The 19252-nt window shown below is 43.9% G+C and overlaps 2 protein-coding genes across 4 annotated transcripts in view; one reads left to right on the plus strand and one right to left on the minus strand.

Moving 5' to 3' along the window:
• Window positions 1-467: 467 nt before the first annotated feature.
• LOC106806698 (uncharacterized protein K02A2.6-like) lies at window positions 468-4218 on the minus strand. The gene is made up of 2 exons (XM_014808712.1): window positions 4020-4218; window positions 468-3748 (listed from the first exon to the last, which is right to left on the minus strand). The coding sequence occupies exons 1-2, from the start codon at window positions 4216-4218 to the stop codon at window positions 468-470; spliced, it is 3480 nt and encodes a 1159-aa protein (XP_014664198.1).
• A 6472-nt stretch (window positions 4219-10690) lies between these two features.
• LOC106806705 (uncharacterized phosphotransferase YvkC-like) overlaps window positions 10691-19252 on the plus strand; it is a 15423-nt gene continuing 6861 nt past the window's right edge. For all 3 annotated transcript variants that reach the window (XM_014808720.1, XM_014808722.1, XM_014808721.1), the window contains exons 1-12: window positions 10691-10853; window positions 12308-12473; window positions 13138-13190; window positions 13919-14046; window positions 15244-15391; window positions 15545-15603; window positions 15909-16030; window positions 16215-16321; window positions 16567-16733; window positions 17085-17155; window positions 17352-17416; window positions 17589-17736. In XM_014808720.1, coding sequence (XP_014664206.1) covers window positions 10696-10853; window positions 12308-12473; window positions 13138-13190; window positions 13919-14046; window positions 15244-15391; window positions 15545-15603; window positions 15909-16030; window positions 16215-16321; window positions 16567-16733; window positions 17085-17155; window positions 17352-17416; window positions 17589-17736 — 1392 coding nt within the window. In that variant the 5' untranslated portion in view covers window positions 10691-10695. The remainder of the gene's footprint in view (window positions 10854-12307; window positions 12474-13137; window positions 13191-13918; window positions 14047-15243; window positions 15392-15544; window positions 15604-15908; window positions 16031-16214; window positions 16322-16566; window positions 16734-17084; window positions 17156-17351; window positions 17417-17588; window positions 17737-19252) is intronic.

Below are 19252 nucleotides of genomic sequence, written 5' to 3' on the forward strand. Positions count from 1 at the left end.
GATTTTAAAATTCACAACTATAACCATGTGAACAAAATGCCTATACAGCTTTCAACATCAACTAAAACATCAACTGTATATCGTAAATCAATTACATCATTCACAAATGCAACGTAAGTGAAAACCCATCTGGTCACTGATATAGTTCTGGATATATGGCTTATTGGCCACACCTCTGACCAGGGCATTTGAATAAAACTTCACTTTTGACTAGTCAGTCAAGGTACAAAATCGCGAAAGCGTAATGAAGGACAGCTCTCGCGATGGGGATTGCGCCTTGGTACAGCAGGTGGCGGATGACCTGCTGGCATTGGGACATCATGTGCGTTTGGCGCGAAGTCAGTTTCAATGTCGTCATCATCATCGTTGTGGCGATTGTGAGGGAAAGGACCGCTATAGAACTTGAAACGAGAACAGTTACGCGTAATGTAGTGATTGCCACAACGAACTATGATACGAGATCCGCGCTATCTCACCACTTTGTATGGCTGCGGAAGATATGGTGACTGATGCTTTGGAACCGTTCCATCTCTACGGACAAGCACCGTGTCACCAACAGCGATTCGAGATGTGCGAGTCTTTCCGCGGTTGTCGGCGTAGCTCTTCATGCGTTGCTTCTTTTCTTGATCGCGATCGCGGACGAAAGTGTCGACGTCATCGCGACGTTGCAAACTAGTGGATGGCGTTTCAGGGAGACGCGTGCGTACCCCCCGTCCAAATAACAGTGTCGCTGGGGGAACCCCTGTGGTAGAGTGCGTTGCGCGATAGTTGCTTAAGAACTTGTACACTTCCTGCTTCCAGCACTTATGTTCAGCGATAGCACAGCGATAGACTTTCTTGAGCGTTTTCATGAATCTTTCCACCTCACCATTTGCTTGAGGCCAACGTGGTGTCACTTTCCTGTGCTGGAATCCCAGGTATTGCGCAAACTTACTGAATTCTGCCCTGTTGAATGGTGGACCATTATCGGTACGGACCACCGTGGGAACTCCGAAGCTCGAGAAGATCCGGTCAAGTTTCGGAATGACGAGACTTGCGGCAGTAGAGGAAACAATCTCTACTTCCACAAAACGTGAATAATCATCAATGACTACCAACATGTGTTCACCGCTGGGTAAGTTGGCGAAGTCCACGCTGACTTCCGACCACGGTAGCTGCGGAAGCTCAGTCATTTTAAGTGGTTCTTTGGCGTGCTCAACCGCGTTCATCTGACAAGATAGACAATCACGAACTGTGCGTTCAGTCAGACGATCGATGGAGGGGAACCATACCTTCTCACGCAAAAGAGCCTTGGTCTTCGTTATGCCTTGATGGCCCTCATGCGCTATGTCAATTATACGCTGTCTAAGCGAACGTGGTATGACAATGCGATGATCACGCAGAAGCATGCTGTTTCCTTCCGATACTGTCAGTCGATCACGAACTTCATGAAGGCTCCTGTATTCAGACTGTAAGGACGCGTCTGCAGATTCTAGAAAATCTTTCCAGTTATCTTTCTGGACCGCGCGCATACAATACTGGAGGACGTCATCGGCGCCTGTGGCTGAAACTATGTCATCACGCGTGACTGTCTTTGGAATCGCGTGTGCTGTGATGAAAGAAACATGTTGCTCAGCGATTTCTTTCTCAGCTGATATTCCTGCATTGTGAGTAGCTTGTGGGTGCCGCGACATATAATCTGCGGGATTCAGTTTTCCAGGATGGTACTTTACTTCAAAGTCGTACGCTTGCAGGCGCATTAGCCAGCGTTCGATGCGTATGGACGGCTTCGAACTAGCATTGTTGAACATTGCTAATAGCGGCTTGTGATCGGTAATGACCACAAATGATCCACCGTATAGATAGATGTGAAAATGCCTGATAGCCCATGTTACGGCAAGAGCTTCTCTTTCAGTCTGCGAGTACCGCTGTTTGACCGGCGTTAATGACCGACTAGCGAGTGCGATAGGGACGACCGACTGTGTTCGTGAGTCATGCTGGACAAGAATTGCACCAAGACCATGGAGGCCTGCATCAACAATTACCTCAGTCTGGTTTGCAGGGTTGAAGTATACCATAGTGCAATGTTTTGAGACTAGTTCCTTGATGCTACTGAATGCCGCTGTCTCTGATGGTCCCCAAGTCCAAGGCACGTCAGCCTTTGTGAGGTTTCTGAGTGGTGCAGAGATAGACGCCAGGTCTGGAATGAAGCGTGCACAGTAGTTCACCATTCCCAGAAAACTGCGCATTTCTGAGATATTCTGTGGCTCTGTGACAGCGTTCATTGCATCCACCTTTCGCGGGTCGGGACTGATCCCTTGTTCTGCGAAGACATGTCCAAAGTACATGACGCGATCAGTGCCAAAGACACACTTAGCAGGATTTATCGTCAGGTTCACCTTGCGGAGGCGCTGCATAACCGCCTCGAGTCGTGCATCATGCTCCGCTTGACTGCGACCGAAGACAAGGATGTCATCGCTGATGTTCAGCACACCTGATAGGTCATGAAAAGTAGACTGTACTGCTTGCTGAAAGATCTCTGACGCTGAGGAAATACCAAAATTCAGGCGCTTATATCTGAAGAGGCCAACATGTGTAGAGAAGACTGTGTACTGACGCGACTCTTCATCGAGTTCGATCTGATGATAGCCAGAATTTAAGTCCAACTTGCTGAATGTTGTTGCTCCATTGAGAGAAGCGATGAGATCATCAACCGTCGGAATGATGTGACGTTCACGCTTAATGACAGTGTTGACGTTGCGCATATCAACACAAATGCGAATGGCCTCACTATCACGCTTAGGTACGACCGTAATAGGCGAGACCCACGGCGTTGGTGTGTTCTCCACCTTCTCGAAGATATCAAGTTCTAACAATCGATCAAGCTTCTGTTCTACTTTACGGCGCATATGAAACGGGATCCGACGATGAGGAATGGCTACAGGAGATACCGAAGAGTCTGCTTGTATGTGGTATCGATAATTGTTCAGTTTGCCTATGCCAGTAAACCGATCTGGATATACAGATTCAGGACTAGCTGATGTGGCATACGCAAGCTCCACCAGACCAAGCGCAGTGGCTGTTGCAAAGTTCAAAAGTGTGTCGCCATCATGGGAGGTAACGTAAATTTCAGTGTCTGCAGATGATGACCTGTAACTGACCTTTGCTGTGAAGGTACCCCTGACATCAAGAGGAGTTGAATTTCCGTATCCGTACACCGGAACGGAAGGCGGTACCAGACGTGGCTGCGGCTGGAGCCGTGCGAATGACCGCAGAGACATCATCATGACTGACGCCCCCGTATCGATAACAGCATTGATGGGAGTGCCGTCTACATTGACAGTTACCGTTGGTTTAGGCATTGGTCGTGCTTCTACATGAAACTGATAGTGTTCGTCTTGACCTGGATTGGGAGGTTGCTGGTCTGGAACTGAATCACGCACAGTGGCATCATGACTGGTGCTAGCTTGGATGTGCTTCACAGCTGTGGGTCTATGTTTAGACAAACAGTACTTGGCAAAATGATTTTGCTTACCACAGTCATGACATGTCTTGCCCTTGGCTGGACAAGGTTTGCTCATATGTGGAAACCCACCCCCACAGTTGCGGCATGTGCGGCGTTCAAACCTTGCTGGATACCGTTGCTGCGACTGTCTCTGGTTATACACTGCTGGGCTAGTGCGAATCCTGACAGCATGGACAGTTGTATCGGTAGCTTCTGTACCCTCTATTACCGCAGCATGGTGATCCGCTTGCTCATAGGCCCGAGCTGTAGCAAGAAGTTTGTCCAGTGTGATTGTATCTCGCAATGCATGTCGGCGTAGGTGTTGTGACCGACACCCAAGAATAATCTGTGATTTCAGCATTTCTGTCCGTAAAATCACAGGAAACTGCAAGTTTTTGTAGTCTGTGACAATATTGATCAACAGTCTCTTCATCATTTTGTCAACACTGTCTGAACACGAAACGTTCGCATTCAATGCTTACTGACGGACAGAAATGCTTCTCGAGTGCTGCTTTAGCTGATGTGTAGTCCTCACCTGTATCCGGTAACGTGTCGAAGATATCGGAAACCTCTGGACCAGCGTAGTGGAGAAATAGCGCCCGTTGTTGATTGGCATCCGTAACAGCAAATGCCGTGAACAATTTATCCAGTCTCTTGACGTATTTCGCCCAACGTTTCCCCACTGTTGCCGGCTCATCATGCACAGAAAATCGTTCAAATTGTGGTAGATTCATCTTCACATCCGAACGTCGCCAATGTAATGTTTGAATGTCCAAAACAAATACGCAGTGGCTGGAGGTACGGTAGCCGTCGGTCGTTGAAGCCCCTTTTTGGCGTTAGGGTTAGGGTTAGGGTTAGGATTAGGTTATGGTAGGGTTAGGTTTAGGGTTAGGAGTTATAGGTCCGAGATCTATGTGATATGACTCGGACAATTGGCAACAGAAGTGTTCAACTGTTTTATGGCCCTTGGGAACGTCGTCCACTATAAGCATAAACTCTTGAAGGAAATCCTGGTGTGAAGGTTCCGGATGGCGGCCATTTTTCAAGAGATGGGCCATAAAACTAGATATTCGCTAGATTATCGTCTGCTTACTAATATAAGAGATTTATAGATATTAGATAGATAAAATACATTTTCAGGGGAAGGAATGCCATTGAAAACATTTGATAAGCTAAATGGCCACAGGCCGATGGCAGCCTTTTCGCAAATTACCCGCAATAAACGCTGGATATTTCACATATATTCGCTTCTACTGATTAAGGCTTGATTTTAAGTGGAAACATACGCATTTCTGGGGCCCAGGAATCCATGAACACATTTCAGATATTATACATGCAACCATTGCTTGTTTACGGCGTGCGTACTGGTTTGATTGGTGTTGAGAGGAGCTCCGTTGCCAGATTTGCCATACCACGCGGGAAGTAGTTCAATCCAGGAGAGCGTGCATGAAGAAGAATGTGCTGTGATACATCGGGGCTTAACTGCTGCTTGACAGACTTATTTCAGACAGCGGTTTCTTCACTTCTTCGTTGGCTAGGGTATAGGAAGAACAGGTTACATGACTTGATGGTTGCGTGTGGATAGTAGGAAGGATTAACAGATCTGTCCATCAGGTGGTGCTGCAGAGTCACTAAGCCTCTGCACTATGAGAGATCGCGTATCCTGCAAAGAATGATGTGTCTGGGGAGTGTCTGTGCCCGGTAGTTTTGGTGCTGACAGCATGTTGATGACGGCTGTTGTTTAATTGTCTTGTTTGGAGGAATTGTTCCTTTTCATTGTGAACGTGCATATCTTCATCAAACGTCACCTTGCTCCAGCATTCCTCTGGCGCTACGTCATTGGGAGTATGTTGGTGTCTTTGTTGATGTACGATTCATAGCCATCAAACCGATGTTGCCTGTCCAATCGTTTTTGGTGACGATACTTCTGTGTATTGCGTGCAAATACTTTGATATATATCGAGCCAGCGTTCCGATGGATTGCGTGGACCTAGGTGAATCGGTGTGTCGGAGTGTCAGATAGCATCTGCTAGCGACTCGCCTTCTGTGGCTGTACGGAGGGGGAGCAGTGTGATCAAACAGAGCTGGTTGGGTAAGTGGCACAGCTGCATATTGAACAGCAGACTCAAGATCCTCTGTCGCTTTTGGCGCAATTGTCTAGATCGCGTGGAAAGCAGGCTTTTGGGATCCACCTGGTACTGCCTCACAATCATCTTTAATGGCCAATTTCGGCGCAAGTTGATGGCACTGATCTTCGCTCTTTGAATGTGTAGTCGAGAGTCATTGTCATCCATGTTGGTCAGGATAGTGTCTCCACCAGTTTTTTGCTGAGCTCACATTGACTGTGCTGGTTGCAATGCCCCTGTGAAGATGCCCTGCGCAACGCTGCGGTCTGAGCTGAAGGGTGTTCTCCTCTTGGCGATAGCGTGATACATGCATGTGTGTCTTTCATTGTCAAGTGATTGTCTAGCATTTGTCATGTCTTAGTTTTGTTTCAGGGCAGTGTTTGAGTTGACGCCTCGTGAGGTGCTCGCATAGCATTGTTGACGTTCAGCACAGAGCAAAGGATGGAGGAGCCATATGTGAAGAAGACTGTTGCTGAGCTGATCTGCTTCGGCCTCTCGTCAGGCAGCTGCTGGTCTTTCATATCTCATCAGGACCTGTTCGATGGTAGAGATGTAAGGAAAGACCAGCCATAGGCGATGACACTTCTTCTGACAACATGGGACCCTTCTTCGAATAGTATGTAACACATCTGTGTGAATGCATCCTTGAGCTTTGATCATCCGGTGCACATAGAGGGCGGGGTGGATTTGGTAGTAGAGGTTGTGCCCAGAGGCTGTCAGTAGGGGCGCTTCTGACGACAGCTTCAAGGTGCACGACTCAGTTGCCAATGCGCTCTGTCCTGACAAACTTCACGGTAGTATGCCCCATTCTCGCATAGTACTGTAGACCAAATGTGGTAGTCCTAGAGGATTCAAGATTCGGTTTTGGCTGAGAGTCTTGGTTGGTTAACCATCATCATTAGGGCAGAACTCCTCTGCAGACACGGAACTTCTATCAGGTTCTTGTAGGAGGGCAGCAAGTTATCAAGATCAGTGTTTCCAGTTCCGTCTGTCGTAGGCTAATCATATGGTGACATTGTTGGTCATTGGTCTCCTCCAGTGGTAATGTGGCTTGCAAGATGGTTGAGGGAGTAGCATCAAGTATGTCTGACAAAATCACAGGCATTCAGATGCTGGCATCAGACAAGGAGCATGTCATCGTAGCTGCTTGGCAATAAGCAGTTGTCTGTACATCATATGTAACCCGGGAAAGATTGTCATGAATAAGAGTATAACTACCGAGATTCAGCTAACGCAGCTCACCTAGAATACGCACATCAAGACGGAATGACGCACGAGGCTCTAAGAATATTTTCTGTGTGGAAGCCCGCCAGGAGCAGATATGTCATTCAGACCCTTATCTTGTGGCTAAGATCTTTATGCTGTATCGGGTGGGTTTGTCGCGCATAGTGGTTGGCGAAAGGTGATGGATGGGCGTAACACTGGCGGACGAGGGCTATGCTCACGGACGAGAGTGAGGGGGGGCGACGACGGGGCGGCAGCGAACTGTCAGGTCTGTGGAATAGGCTGGCGCGTTGTGTTCCGGCACCATCGAAGATGGTGTTTTGGCTGCATTTCGGCTTTTTGTCAGTTTAGCATTATTAAACTGTGTGTCATTTTTTGATTCGCTTGTCCTGAAAATGTATTGTTTGCACTTAAATCAAAGCTCTATGTTAATTTAGAAGCGGAGGTATAGGGAAAATATCAGTTGTATGGCGGCATTTTGAAAAATGGGAACGCCATGGGAAGCTTCCCCAGCGAGGATTTTTAAGAGTTTTGATATGTTATAGAGGGAGCTTGTTTTCTTGGGGTAATAACAGTTGACAGATTTGCTGTTTGGCTTGTCAGTTGACGCCATTTTTTTCAGCAAATGGTGGAGTATTAGGTGTCTATGGCTCATCTAACTCTCAATCGTGAATTTTAGTGTCCGCCAGCGGAGGTATTTCGAATCTGGAGCCACCGGGCCGGGCGCGTCTGTTGGTCTCGGGTTAAGTATGAAAGCGAATGATACTCCGTGAAGCCTGTGCGTGCGAGATAAAAAACATTTAAACTTAAGATACGGCTAGGTGGGGCGCGTGAGGCAAAGAGGAGATGAACACTCTGAAATAGGACAACTTGAGTTGAGTTTTACTCAGTTCATGTGCTTTTAATGTGAGTGACCGATTTCTGTATTGATTTCCCTGGACAAAGACGAATACGCATTACGCAACGGATACGCGCCAAATGCGCGGATAGTTTTTTTTTTTTTGTTTTGTTTCTCGCACCTGGGCTTGGGGAGCCGGGTGAGGTTGGGCGCTTGGAGGAGTGTGGCTCGAGCGAGCGCTTTCGTTGTGACTGGCGGTGCCATCGTGAGGTGGTCAGAATGCAACAATAACGGTCAGACTAAACGGTAGTGAAAGTAATACGAGAGGTGTGTCTAATATGTACGTACTACAGTGGTGGGTGGTAGGTGGGGGGGGGGGCAGATGTGTTACAATAGCGCATGCAGGTGCTCGAGGATAAAGTAGGAGCGGTGGCCGTTGCTTATGGTGGGTACGCGGTTGTCAATTTAGTCCACATTTGTCGGTTTTACAAACACTGAGATGAATTGTCCGCCAACATACCGGGCTTCAGGCATTGTAACGCCCGCCACCCATGTTTGATTTATAGAAACGTTCTCTTCCTTTACAGAAACACGTGTAGCTATTTCCTAACAACGGTTCGTTGCGCTCACCGAACCCATTCCTCACAAGCTAGTTGTTGGGCTAACCCGTACTAGTACTGGTTGTAGTTGGTGACTTGGTCAGCGGAGCGATAGAGTATGTTGTGGCGAGAAACGCATGGTTTTCGGCCGGTCAGTTGCAAACCTTTGACTACCGTAGGTGGAGGCGATATGTAGGCATGGTGCATATAGCGGCCGAGAGCATTGTGCAGCAAATAGCCGAGGTATTATAATATTATGTGTATTTGTGAACATGGGGTGGGCGCGCTATTGGGAGATGTTTTGGGCAGCGGATGTATTGGACGGTATTGTAAGTGAAGTTTTATTAGGGTAAATGAAGCATTAGGACTGGTCTGGGTAGGTATAGTCTGCCAGGCTTGTCTTTTTAGCTATCTGACGTAGTCAGATAGCGCTTGTAGAATCGCATGTCAGTGCGTGGTATCCGTGGTCCGTCGTGCGTCGGTCAACCGTTGGGACAGGGGACACCTTAATGGCAGTGGTACGGGTGAGCGGTAGCCGTATTTAATGTTTCGAGACTACGGGTAGGGGAGTCATTACGCTTTATACTTAACGAGCAAAAGATGGCGGCGGTGGCGCAAGATTTCAGAATGACCGCTTGGGAAATTAAGATTCGAGCGATTTTGAGAGTTCTGACTGAGCTGAGAACCCTAAAACCCTGAACCCTAAGCTCTACGCCTAGACGCGGGCAAACCCTAACCCTAACCCTAACGCCAAAAAGGGGCTTCAACGAACGACGGCTACCGTACCTCCAGCCACTGCGAATCTTAATCGCTCGACGTACGGTCACGATATTCGGGACGTCTGGAGGGGATCGTGAGAAGGACTCAGGATGACAAATTTGGGGGTCAAGGGTCAAAGGTCAAGATGTGTAAACGGAGAGGGAATATTTCCCCCTTAACTTAAAGTATAGGAGGAAATACGGAATTGCGGCACAAATCTTAACGGCTCGACCTATGCTCTTAATATTCGGTGTATATTACCGGATTATATTATTTAGGAGGAAACCCATCACCAGAGCGAAACTAATTTGAGGTCACAGGTCAAAGAGCAGTGGGGAAAGGTCAGATATCAGACATTTTCTGAGGACATGGCCTAATGGACAGAGTGAAAAACTTTTTTGTTTCAGCGCTGACCTACCATTTTTATCACTTTATTGAAAGGACCATGAAATGAGCTTTCCACTGACGTGCGAAGAGTAAGTGTCTGATAATCTTTTGACCCTCAAGAGGAGGGTTAAACATGGATTCCTGAACTGCCGCAATGACGTGACAGTGTTGTCATATTCATGGCACATCCATAATCTAGAAACCCAATAAGCTTGGATAGCCGAACGCGTACAGCACAGGTGTCACGACTCAAAGGTCGTTGGCTCGAATCCCATCTGATTTTTTTTATTTACCTGTTTTATGTATTTTTCTATCTTTATCCATTTAACTATTTTTTTCCCAATTAACGCAAATATTTACATGATTTATTTACAACAATTTAATAACAACAAATAATTTTTACAACAATTAATAAAAAAAAAAAGAAGGGTTAGGGAGGGTCACAATCCACCATAAAACAGGAGTTTCAGGCACGCGATTTGTATCAACCAATGGGATTTGGGAGGTATGCAGAATGCAGGTTGCTGAAATGATGTGTACGTAACTGCGTATCTGCATATCTGCGCCTAACAAAAGTGTCACTACGCACGACTTAAATGTTACGTTTATAACCTTAGCAACAGACCTCAGATGAACCCAGACGCTCTGCGGCTCTTGTTAACCATAATTTTCTTATTGAAACGGCCCAAGTGCCTGTGCGAGAGAGGGTCGCAGCAAACACGGATCTCGAGTCGGTTTTCGGCAAAAATACCAGATTTTCACCGCTCATTATCTCAGCGTAGGAGCATCGTAGGGACAAGCGGTTTGTTTTATATTTAGGACAGCTGATCAACTACTGCAAGGAATCGTTAAAATAAAACGGGCAAAGTTTCTTAATTCGACTGAGCCTGCAGCAGATACGGTCTATGTCCCCCTGACCTCTGTTTGACCTGGCTCGTTTAGCTATTCCTGAATAATATATATATATATATAGGGTTAGGGTTAGGGTTAGGGTTAGTCAGAAATAGCTAAACGAGCCAGGTCAAACAGAGGTCAGGGGGACATAGACCCTACGAACAATACTGCAACATGGTTTCAGCATTTCACCGCTGTACGCGCTCCTTCTTTATACGCTCTTGATAATATATATATGTGTCATAAACCTTATGTTGAACGATAATATAACTACCCTGTTTTTCCTTAGAGTACACATGCAGTTCTTGGTTTCTTTGATAAACACCTTGATTGAAGTTTGAAAGCTTTCAGTTTCCCTTTAAATATATGCTACAGGTGTGGTTGATGCTGAAGCTAGAAGATGGCCGTTACTTCCACTTTCCCGGGTTTCCTGATACAACTGTGTATAACACCGATGGACAAACATTCACTGCAGGAGGGTTGAAGTTTGAGGTTTTAGAACCGCTATCCAAGTGTAGGCTCACATTCAACGGTCGTCTGAGGTATTATGATCAATATGTAGAAGAGTGACATTGAATAAAGTGATTTTGTAAATGGTGTACGCATGCGGGAATATGCACGTGTGTGCGTTCGTACGGACGTGCGGTCGTGTGCTGGCATTCGTGTGTGTGTTAGGACGACTGTCTCTTTCGCTCTCTCTCTCTCTCTCTCTCTCTCTCTCTCCTCTCTTCGCTTCTCTGTGTGTGTGTGTGTGTGTGTGTGTGTGTGTGTGTGTGTGTGTGCGCGTGCGTGCGTGCGTGCGTGCGTGCGTGCGTGCGTGCGTGAGTCTGCGATTGTTAGTGTGAGTGTGAAGGTCTGAACACATATGTGTACAAACTGGCAATTTTATAGGCAAGGACAGAGAACGAGTGGGACGCGACGATGAAGGAAATCTCGTCCACGTTGAGTTTGCTTTCGTGTAAGTACTGTATCGATAATTTCAGGAGATAATTTGAATATATATATGACTCATGCAGCGCAACGACACACATCATAAAGCAGGCCCTGCTAGCCTAGCGTACGAGCAAAATAAATTCATACACGTCTATGTAATATTCGTATAGATACGTAATATTCACACATGATTATTTATACTAATTGTGAGACAATCAAGTACTATATATAGCATGAAATTATCTTCCATAACAGTACTTGCTGTAAATAACACGCTCTATATGCAATGGTCATACGTTGTATTAAACGTAACCACACCATATACATGTCTATATAATTATTATAATAAAACACGTCAGCCATCATACATTTATAATAGACTTGATAAACCAACCTGTATATATGTGATCAAAGAGTCACAGGATCGTGGTCATAACACAATTGCGAGCCACGTGCAATCTTTGGCAGATTTTCCCGGGATTTTATTGCAGACGTATGTGTACTCATGGCAATAAGTTTTACAACCACATTTTACGATCATGAAGCTGTAGGAGTAAAATAATAATTTATAGATGTTTTAAACAATATACGTAACGCAACGTGTATATTTTTAAATGTATTCTTGCATGCAAAAAAGTCGGTCTTGTCGGGAGATGCGTTAATGAAAAAATGTAAATAGCGAACATCACTCATAGCATACAAAGCTCTTGAAATTACGCGCATGCATAATCATAACGTTGGTCGGTAGGTGGAAGGCTCTGACGGAACGGGTTTCCTTGAATTACGACAACGATCCATCCGTGGTTTCTGATGCTATTGCCAGAGAGAAGTGGAACGCCTCCTTCTTCAATCGTTTACGCAAATCTAGGTGCGCTTAAAAGACACTCATTTGCAAAATAAAAAAAAGCAGACGAAGAACTTTGAAGTTAGGAGAAATCATAATTGTAATATACATTGAAAGAGAACACAATCACTTTAAATCATAGCTCTTACTCATGTGTACCCATAACAAAAATACGAAATCATTTCATAACATAATATAATGCAGTTTTACTATTTGTAGCGAGGAACATCAGAGGTATGAGGTCTGTGGTCAGCTGTTTGGTAAACTGACTGTCGCAAGAGAACCAGAGAGGACATTGCTGCTAAGGGGCGTCAGGCAACACTCCTGGGGCATTCGCGACTGGACAACGTACAACAGATACATGTCACACTGTGGATATCTAGAGGTTAGATTATTTAGATTATTATTCGTTTAGCTGACGTGGATTAACGGCCAGTGCCAACCTGCATCTGCTGAGAGCACCAGCTGTTATAATAACGACGATACATAATAATCAAATCATGGTATTATAGGTTTATTTATACCGCGTACAGATTACAACTTTCATATGGTATTAAACTGGGGCAGGTCAGACGCGCGCCAAATTTTTGCAGTGTGTACACGCTACCCCGCTCCAGATACGCGCTGGCCCGCACCAATTTGGCCCCGCAAATGAAGGAGGGCCAGGCCCGGGATAAGTTATCCCGCACCAAGCTTAATACCATATCAAATTTTGCAGTCTGTACGGGGTATTAAAATGTTTAACAATGTGATCTTCGAAACTCACAGGCTTATAACCACCTTGAGTATGCACCTTCATTAAAATTGAAATAATAATTATTATTCCTACCTGTCATTCTCCTACCCTGAGGAGGACTAAATGAAACCTAAATGCGATTCAAATGTAAATAAAATGACTACGACTATACTCTACGAGTATATCCTTTGGTATCAATTTAAAAATGTACAAATAAAAAAAAACTTTTATATAAAGTGTCTTTGCTACCAGATGAAAACAATTGTGAATAAAAGATGCTAACATTGATATTTCTATACTTTTTGTTCAATAGGATGGAACGTTTTTCTCGTTTTCGGCAGCAAGTATTCCTTCGTTTCTTTCTCAGTACGTATACGCTACACTGATTTAGAGCCGATCTGTAACTACGTTGTGGTAAAATTTAAATTACATAATAAAGAAGACATACAATATAATTATTATAGTGACAGAAATGCTTGACCACGTCATTTTGATAAGTTAGGTAATCATATTATCGATTGCATCATAACTGTATTGATTCCAAGCGTAACCGATACACCCATGTTACAGAAAACGACGAATGCAAGCGAATGTTTGGACACGATACAGTAAAAACCTGCTTATAAGAACCTAGTGATTAAGAACCTGTACGGCTAAGATTTTCCATTTAGACCCCCTTGACATAAGAACCTGTTTTAGCCAAAAATTTGAAACAGGTTCTTATCTGATAAAATTCAGTTAACACTTAAAAATTCATAAATTAACCAAAACAAGCTCTATCAAGCAATCTAATCTAGTTTTGTTCTAACAAGAAATAAGATAACCTAGAATAGGGTTTGTATTTGTCTAGATTGCAGTCATCTAGACATAATTATATGCATATTTTATATAAACAATGGACCGTACCAATATTCTACCAGCAACAATCAGCTTTTTATCTTAAAAAATAACAACCTATTTAAGAACCTAAATAGCATAATTTCCCAGTAAACACCAATTATATAAGAACCGTTTCAGGCTGACTTGGAAAAAATGCAGGTTCTTATACGCGGATTTTTACTGTATTAATTTTCCCTTTGCCGACGCATTTTCAGTATCGTCTCCGGATATGTGATTTTGCCCTGCGGACAGACACGTACACTGAAATCAACTGACCTGCACTTATCTCTACATGGAGAGATTACACCGCCTTCTGACAAGTTATGCTTTAATGCAGTTACAGGTAAGGCTATATGTAAATCTCTCTATTCGTCCATCTATACACCCACAAACCCATCCACCCACTCATCCAACCATCTATCCATTCATGCATGCATGCATGAATCCATCCATCTATCCATGCACGCATCCATCCATCCATCTATCCATCCATCCATCCATCCAGTCATCTATCCATTCATCCATCTATCCATCCATCCATCCATCCATCCATCCATCCATCCATCCATCATCCATCCATCCATCCATCCCATCCATCATCAATCCATCCATCCATATCCATCCATCCATCCATCCATCCATCCATCCATCCATCCATCCATCATCCATCCATCCATCCATGCATCCATCCATCCATCCATCCATCCATCCATCCATCCATCCATCCATCCATCCATCCATCCATCCACCTCCCATCCATCCATCCATCCATACCATCCATCCATCCATCCACCATCCAACCATCCATCCATCCATCTCCATCCATCCATCCATCCATCCATCCATCCATCCATCCATCCATCCATCCATCCATCATCCATCCATCCATCCATCCATCCATCTCATCCATCCATCCATCCATCCATCCTCCATCCATCATCCATCCATCCATCCATCCATCCATCATCCATCCTCCATCCATCCATCCATCCATCCATCCATCCATCCATCCATCCATCCATCCATCCATCCATGCCATCCATCCATCCATCCATCCAATCTCCATCTCCATCCATCCATCCATCCATCCATCCATCCATCTATCATCCATCCATCCATCCATTTATCCATTTCATCCATCTTCATCCAGCCATCCATCCATGCCATCTATCCACCATCATCCATCCATCCATCCATCCATCATCCATCCATCCATCCATCCATCCATCCATCATCCATCCATCCATCCATCCATACATCCATCATCCATCATCCATCCATCCATCCATCCATCCATTCCATCCCATCCATCATCCATCATCCATCCATCCATCAACATCCATCCATCCATCCATCCATCCATCCATCCAATCCATCCATCCATCCAATCCATCCATGCCATCCATCCATCCATCCATCCATACACCATCCATCATCACATCCATCCATCCATCCATGCCATGTCCATGACCATTCCATCCATCCATCCATCCATCCATCGTTTATGCTGACGCGACGTTTAAATTATTCCCACGTACAGGTCACCTCCAGTGTGCCTTTTCGGTCGAGAAGAAACAGGATCAGATTGTCTATTCAGGAGAAAGGTGGAGTGTTAAGATCCACAAACAATTCACTGACGTAACGATGAATGGAGTCCGCGGCTGGGGCTTCACCGAGTATATGTACAGGTCTCGTATCTTGTTGTTCTATCAGTTATCATTCACGGTGATTACTCTGGTATAAGATGTCGGCTTAGATAGTTGGTAGAATATATACACCAATATAGACATCACGTCAAGGATTACTAGTTCTCCGCTGTGATCATATTTTCTTTTTTTCAGACACAATGGACTTTGTCCAGTACGGCTTCAAAAGTCAGTCCCGTTGCTAAAAGAACCAGGTATTATACTTCAGGTATTTTTGCTAGAGGTGTCAACGTACTTAACGGCTGGTTATTTACTTTTGTATTCGAACAGAAAGAGTGGTCATAGTGTATGTAAGTAAAGTAAGTACGAAAGTAAGTTTGTATAATATGTTAAAGTTAGAAGGGTGTAATATTGCAGGAGCTGCAGAGTCATTATCTCACACTTCGGACATATCGAACATAAGAAACATTGATTAAGCCAAATTATTGAAATTTTTAAATTTGGTGTGGACGACGTGTATGCCTTTGTATGTCTGTTTATTGTGTTCTACATTTTCAAGCGATCGACATAAATCGACCTTGTGACCTGACACTGGAGTTCACTAAACCTGCCTGCGCTTCATCTCAGCTGGTTGGTGGTAAGGGAACGCAGTTGGCTCTTCTGACTCAGCTAGATGGCAAGGTACATGTTGGTATCATGTTTACACGCTCACGTTGTTCCTGTTTAAAAGTTTCTCAGTCAGTTCCCCAGCGAGTTCTGCAAAGAGCTAGACGCTCAGTAGTTTGTACATTGCCGCCAATGGAAGTAAATAAACCTATAATAGTAGGGTTTATACTTGCGTATAAACACTTCACGTTATGTTCAGTTCATAGTTCCGAGGGGCTTCTGCCTGACGGTAGCCGCATACAGGCACCATCTGAAAGATAACAAACATCTACGTGCCGCTGTCAAAGAGCTGGAAAATGTTGCATAGTATGTATTATAACCAGGAATAAATAATCTCAAATTATTATTATCTACGAGTATTTTATTTCTGTTATTATTTGCCACAGAACAGACATAACTGAAAGATGTAAAAAAATAGGCTTTATAAGTAACAACATACAAAGTAATTCATAACGTGTTCCATCGTCCGTTATCTATTGTTACATTCTATATATTATATGATTATATTGCGTTAATACAAACAACGTTAAATGCCGCTAACCTTTTTCCAGTAAACGAAAGGAAGGTGATATTCACGAGATGTCCAAGGCCATTGTTGAAAGCTTTAACAAAACTCAACTGACTCCGGAGTTGGAACGGGCAGTGTTGAAACAACTGTCAGAGCTGTTTGGCGATGAATGGAGCAAGAAGACATTTGCTGTACGATCGTCTGCTGTTGGTAGGATCTGATGTCAATATTGTATGACAGTCCACAATGAATTTTAATTTAAACATTAGTTGGATCTATAATATATAAATTATATCATTATGTAACCCTGGTCGTACTATGTCCATAATCCTAGTGGCTCGCTAACGTTCTTGCCGGCAAATTCTATGCACATTATTTGCTTATTTTATAGGTAATGATTGAAAGATTTAAAATCAGTATTCAGTATCAGTAGATCAAATTCAAAATGTAACTTTCTGATTATTAACGCTAACCAATCAGAAATAACTCGCGCCTATTTAGTAATATATGCTTAAACGCTTAATACAACTGTAGGATATAATCTTTAGTATTAATTTTTAGGGGAAGATGGCGGGGAAGCATCATTCGCTGGACAGATGGAGACTTTTCTTGGTGTCATTGGCATTAAAGAGGTTAGGACTAAATCTGCACCGTAAGAGATGTTTTGAAATGCAATATTTAACATAGGGATGACGAAACCTTTTCAATTGTCGATCACAAGATAAAATCCGTACGTGGTATCATGCATAGGAGTTATATAGGTACAAATATGCAGTTTTCGACGTAGAATTACAAAACAGTAATTGAATATTATTGTCATCTTTGCAGATTTGCAATGCCATTGTAAAATGTTGGGCATCATCATTCACACAGCAGGCTGTTGCGTATAAGAGGTATAACCTGTGTCTATATATAGTCAGGCTCATTGTCCTTGTTGTCATTTGCTTGGTTCTGCACACGTATGTGAATGCCATGCTAGAGTTCAAACGCAGGTACACTGTATTCTGTATTCTTTCCAGACTAAGGTATGCGTGTTTAGATGCGAATTATATGTTTGTTTTACAGGAATCACGGCCAGATTGTAGCCGCAGATGTCGGCGTCTGCATACAAGAGATGGTAGAGGCAGACGCTGCAGGTGTGCTCTTTACAAGAGATCCGGTGACTGGTAACCCTGGAATCATGACCATCAACGTATCATATGGGATTGGAGAGGTGAGTGATTGCACACGAGATAGAGAGAAGGATAAGATAGAGACAGAATAAATGTGCTGTGCATTCAACCTCATTAAATCTACTAGATGTGTCATAAATATATAGTGTAATATATATATATATATGACCAACTGTTTTGGGACGCGTACTCCATTTTGGTACTGGGTTCATGTCAGTTACCCCCTGTCCAGTTTGAGCGTGTGAGATCGGCGAAGAAAATTATCTTGGCTTCAACGGCGACGACGTTACGAGTGCGTGCCATTTCTGTGTACATAGCATAGGTGTACGATTAAGTGTTTACGTGATATCTACGATCGTATCATTTATAGAGCTTGAGTAAAGTTGTGAGGTTCTGCTTGGGGCTGTAGACAATACACTGAGTTTAGTGTAAGTGGCTGTATACGACACCGAGAACATAATTCTATCTATGGCAGGTGTTTGCACAATTTACACAATTTTTGAGCAAAAATACGCGGTTTAATGATAATCCGACATTGACTATTTTGGGACACATATTTTGAGACCGAAAAGCACGACACACATGTGTGTGCGTTCGTGGCGTGCGTGCGTGCGTGGGTCGTGCGTGCGTGCCGTGCGTGCGTGTGTAACGGAGGAGGGCAATAACCCAGGTTCGAATCCTGGTCACGGTACCAGTGTAACGGAGGAGCGCAGAGGCGGCGTGGATCTACTGGCGCTCTAAGCCTAGGCGTGGGTGTAGGAAAGGGTGTAACTCAAACCAACAGAGGCAAACAATAACTATGTTCGTAACATACCACACGGGCGTTTATTCTCAGACATGACAGAAATTCTGCAATCGATACAAACGGTACAATCGAGAGTTAGAGACGCGGATAGAAACAAGAGAGGGAAACAAGGGTTAGTTGAGAGAACAGCCAGGTTCATGTCTTTTAAGGCTGTTAGTAATTGGGATCATAAACGCGCGACACAGTGACACGTTTCTCACGGTGCGACTTCGAAGACAGGTGTTCCTCCACCATCGCTTCTTCCTTCTTGTCGCACCTAGGTGTCGCTATCGAGGTTTATTATCATCACGGGCGGGCTCGGATGTAGCCGCTGTTTATCTGTTATATACGCGCCTCTTCCCGTGTGTTCTGCTACACGTGCGTGCGTGTGTTGCCGCGTACGCACGTACACACATAAGTATAAACAAACAGATAAATAAATAAACAAATATAAATTTATATATAAACATATATATATATATATACATATACATATATATATATATATGTATATATATAATATGTCTAATTAATCTATAACACATACACTAACGATCAAGAAAAAATAACAATACTGTTCGTAATATATTTTCCTCATGAAAACATTTGTATAATAGTGAGTTTTCACCCAGCGCCAGGACAAAATTGTAATTGCCGTCATTTGGATAGACGTATATAGAAGTTATTACACCAATATTCTGTTCTCATATTTCATTATGCTAGGATTAGCCCACGGGTGTATCTTAATTATAAACACTTGCTTTCCACGTAGG

The sequence above is a fragment of the Priapulus caudatus genome, unplaced genomic scaffold (assembly GCF_000485595.1).
Source record: "Priapulus caudatus unplaced genomic scaffold, Priapulus_caudatus-5.0.1 Scaffold175, whole genome shotgun sequence".
Taxonomy (NCBI): Eukaryota; Metazoa; Priapulida; class Priapulimorpha; order Priapulimorphida; family Priapulidae; genus Priapulus; species Priapulus caudatus.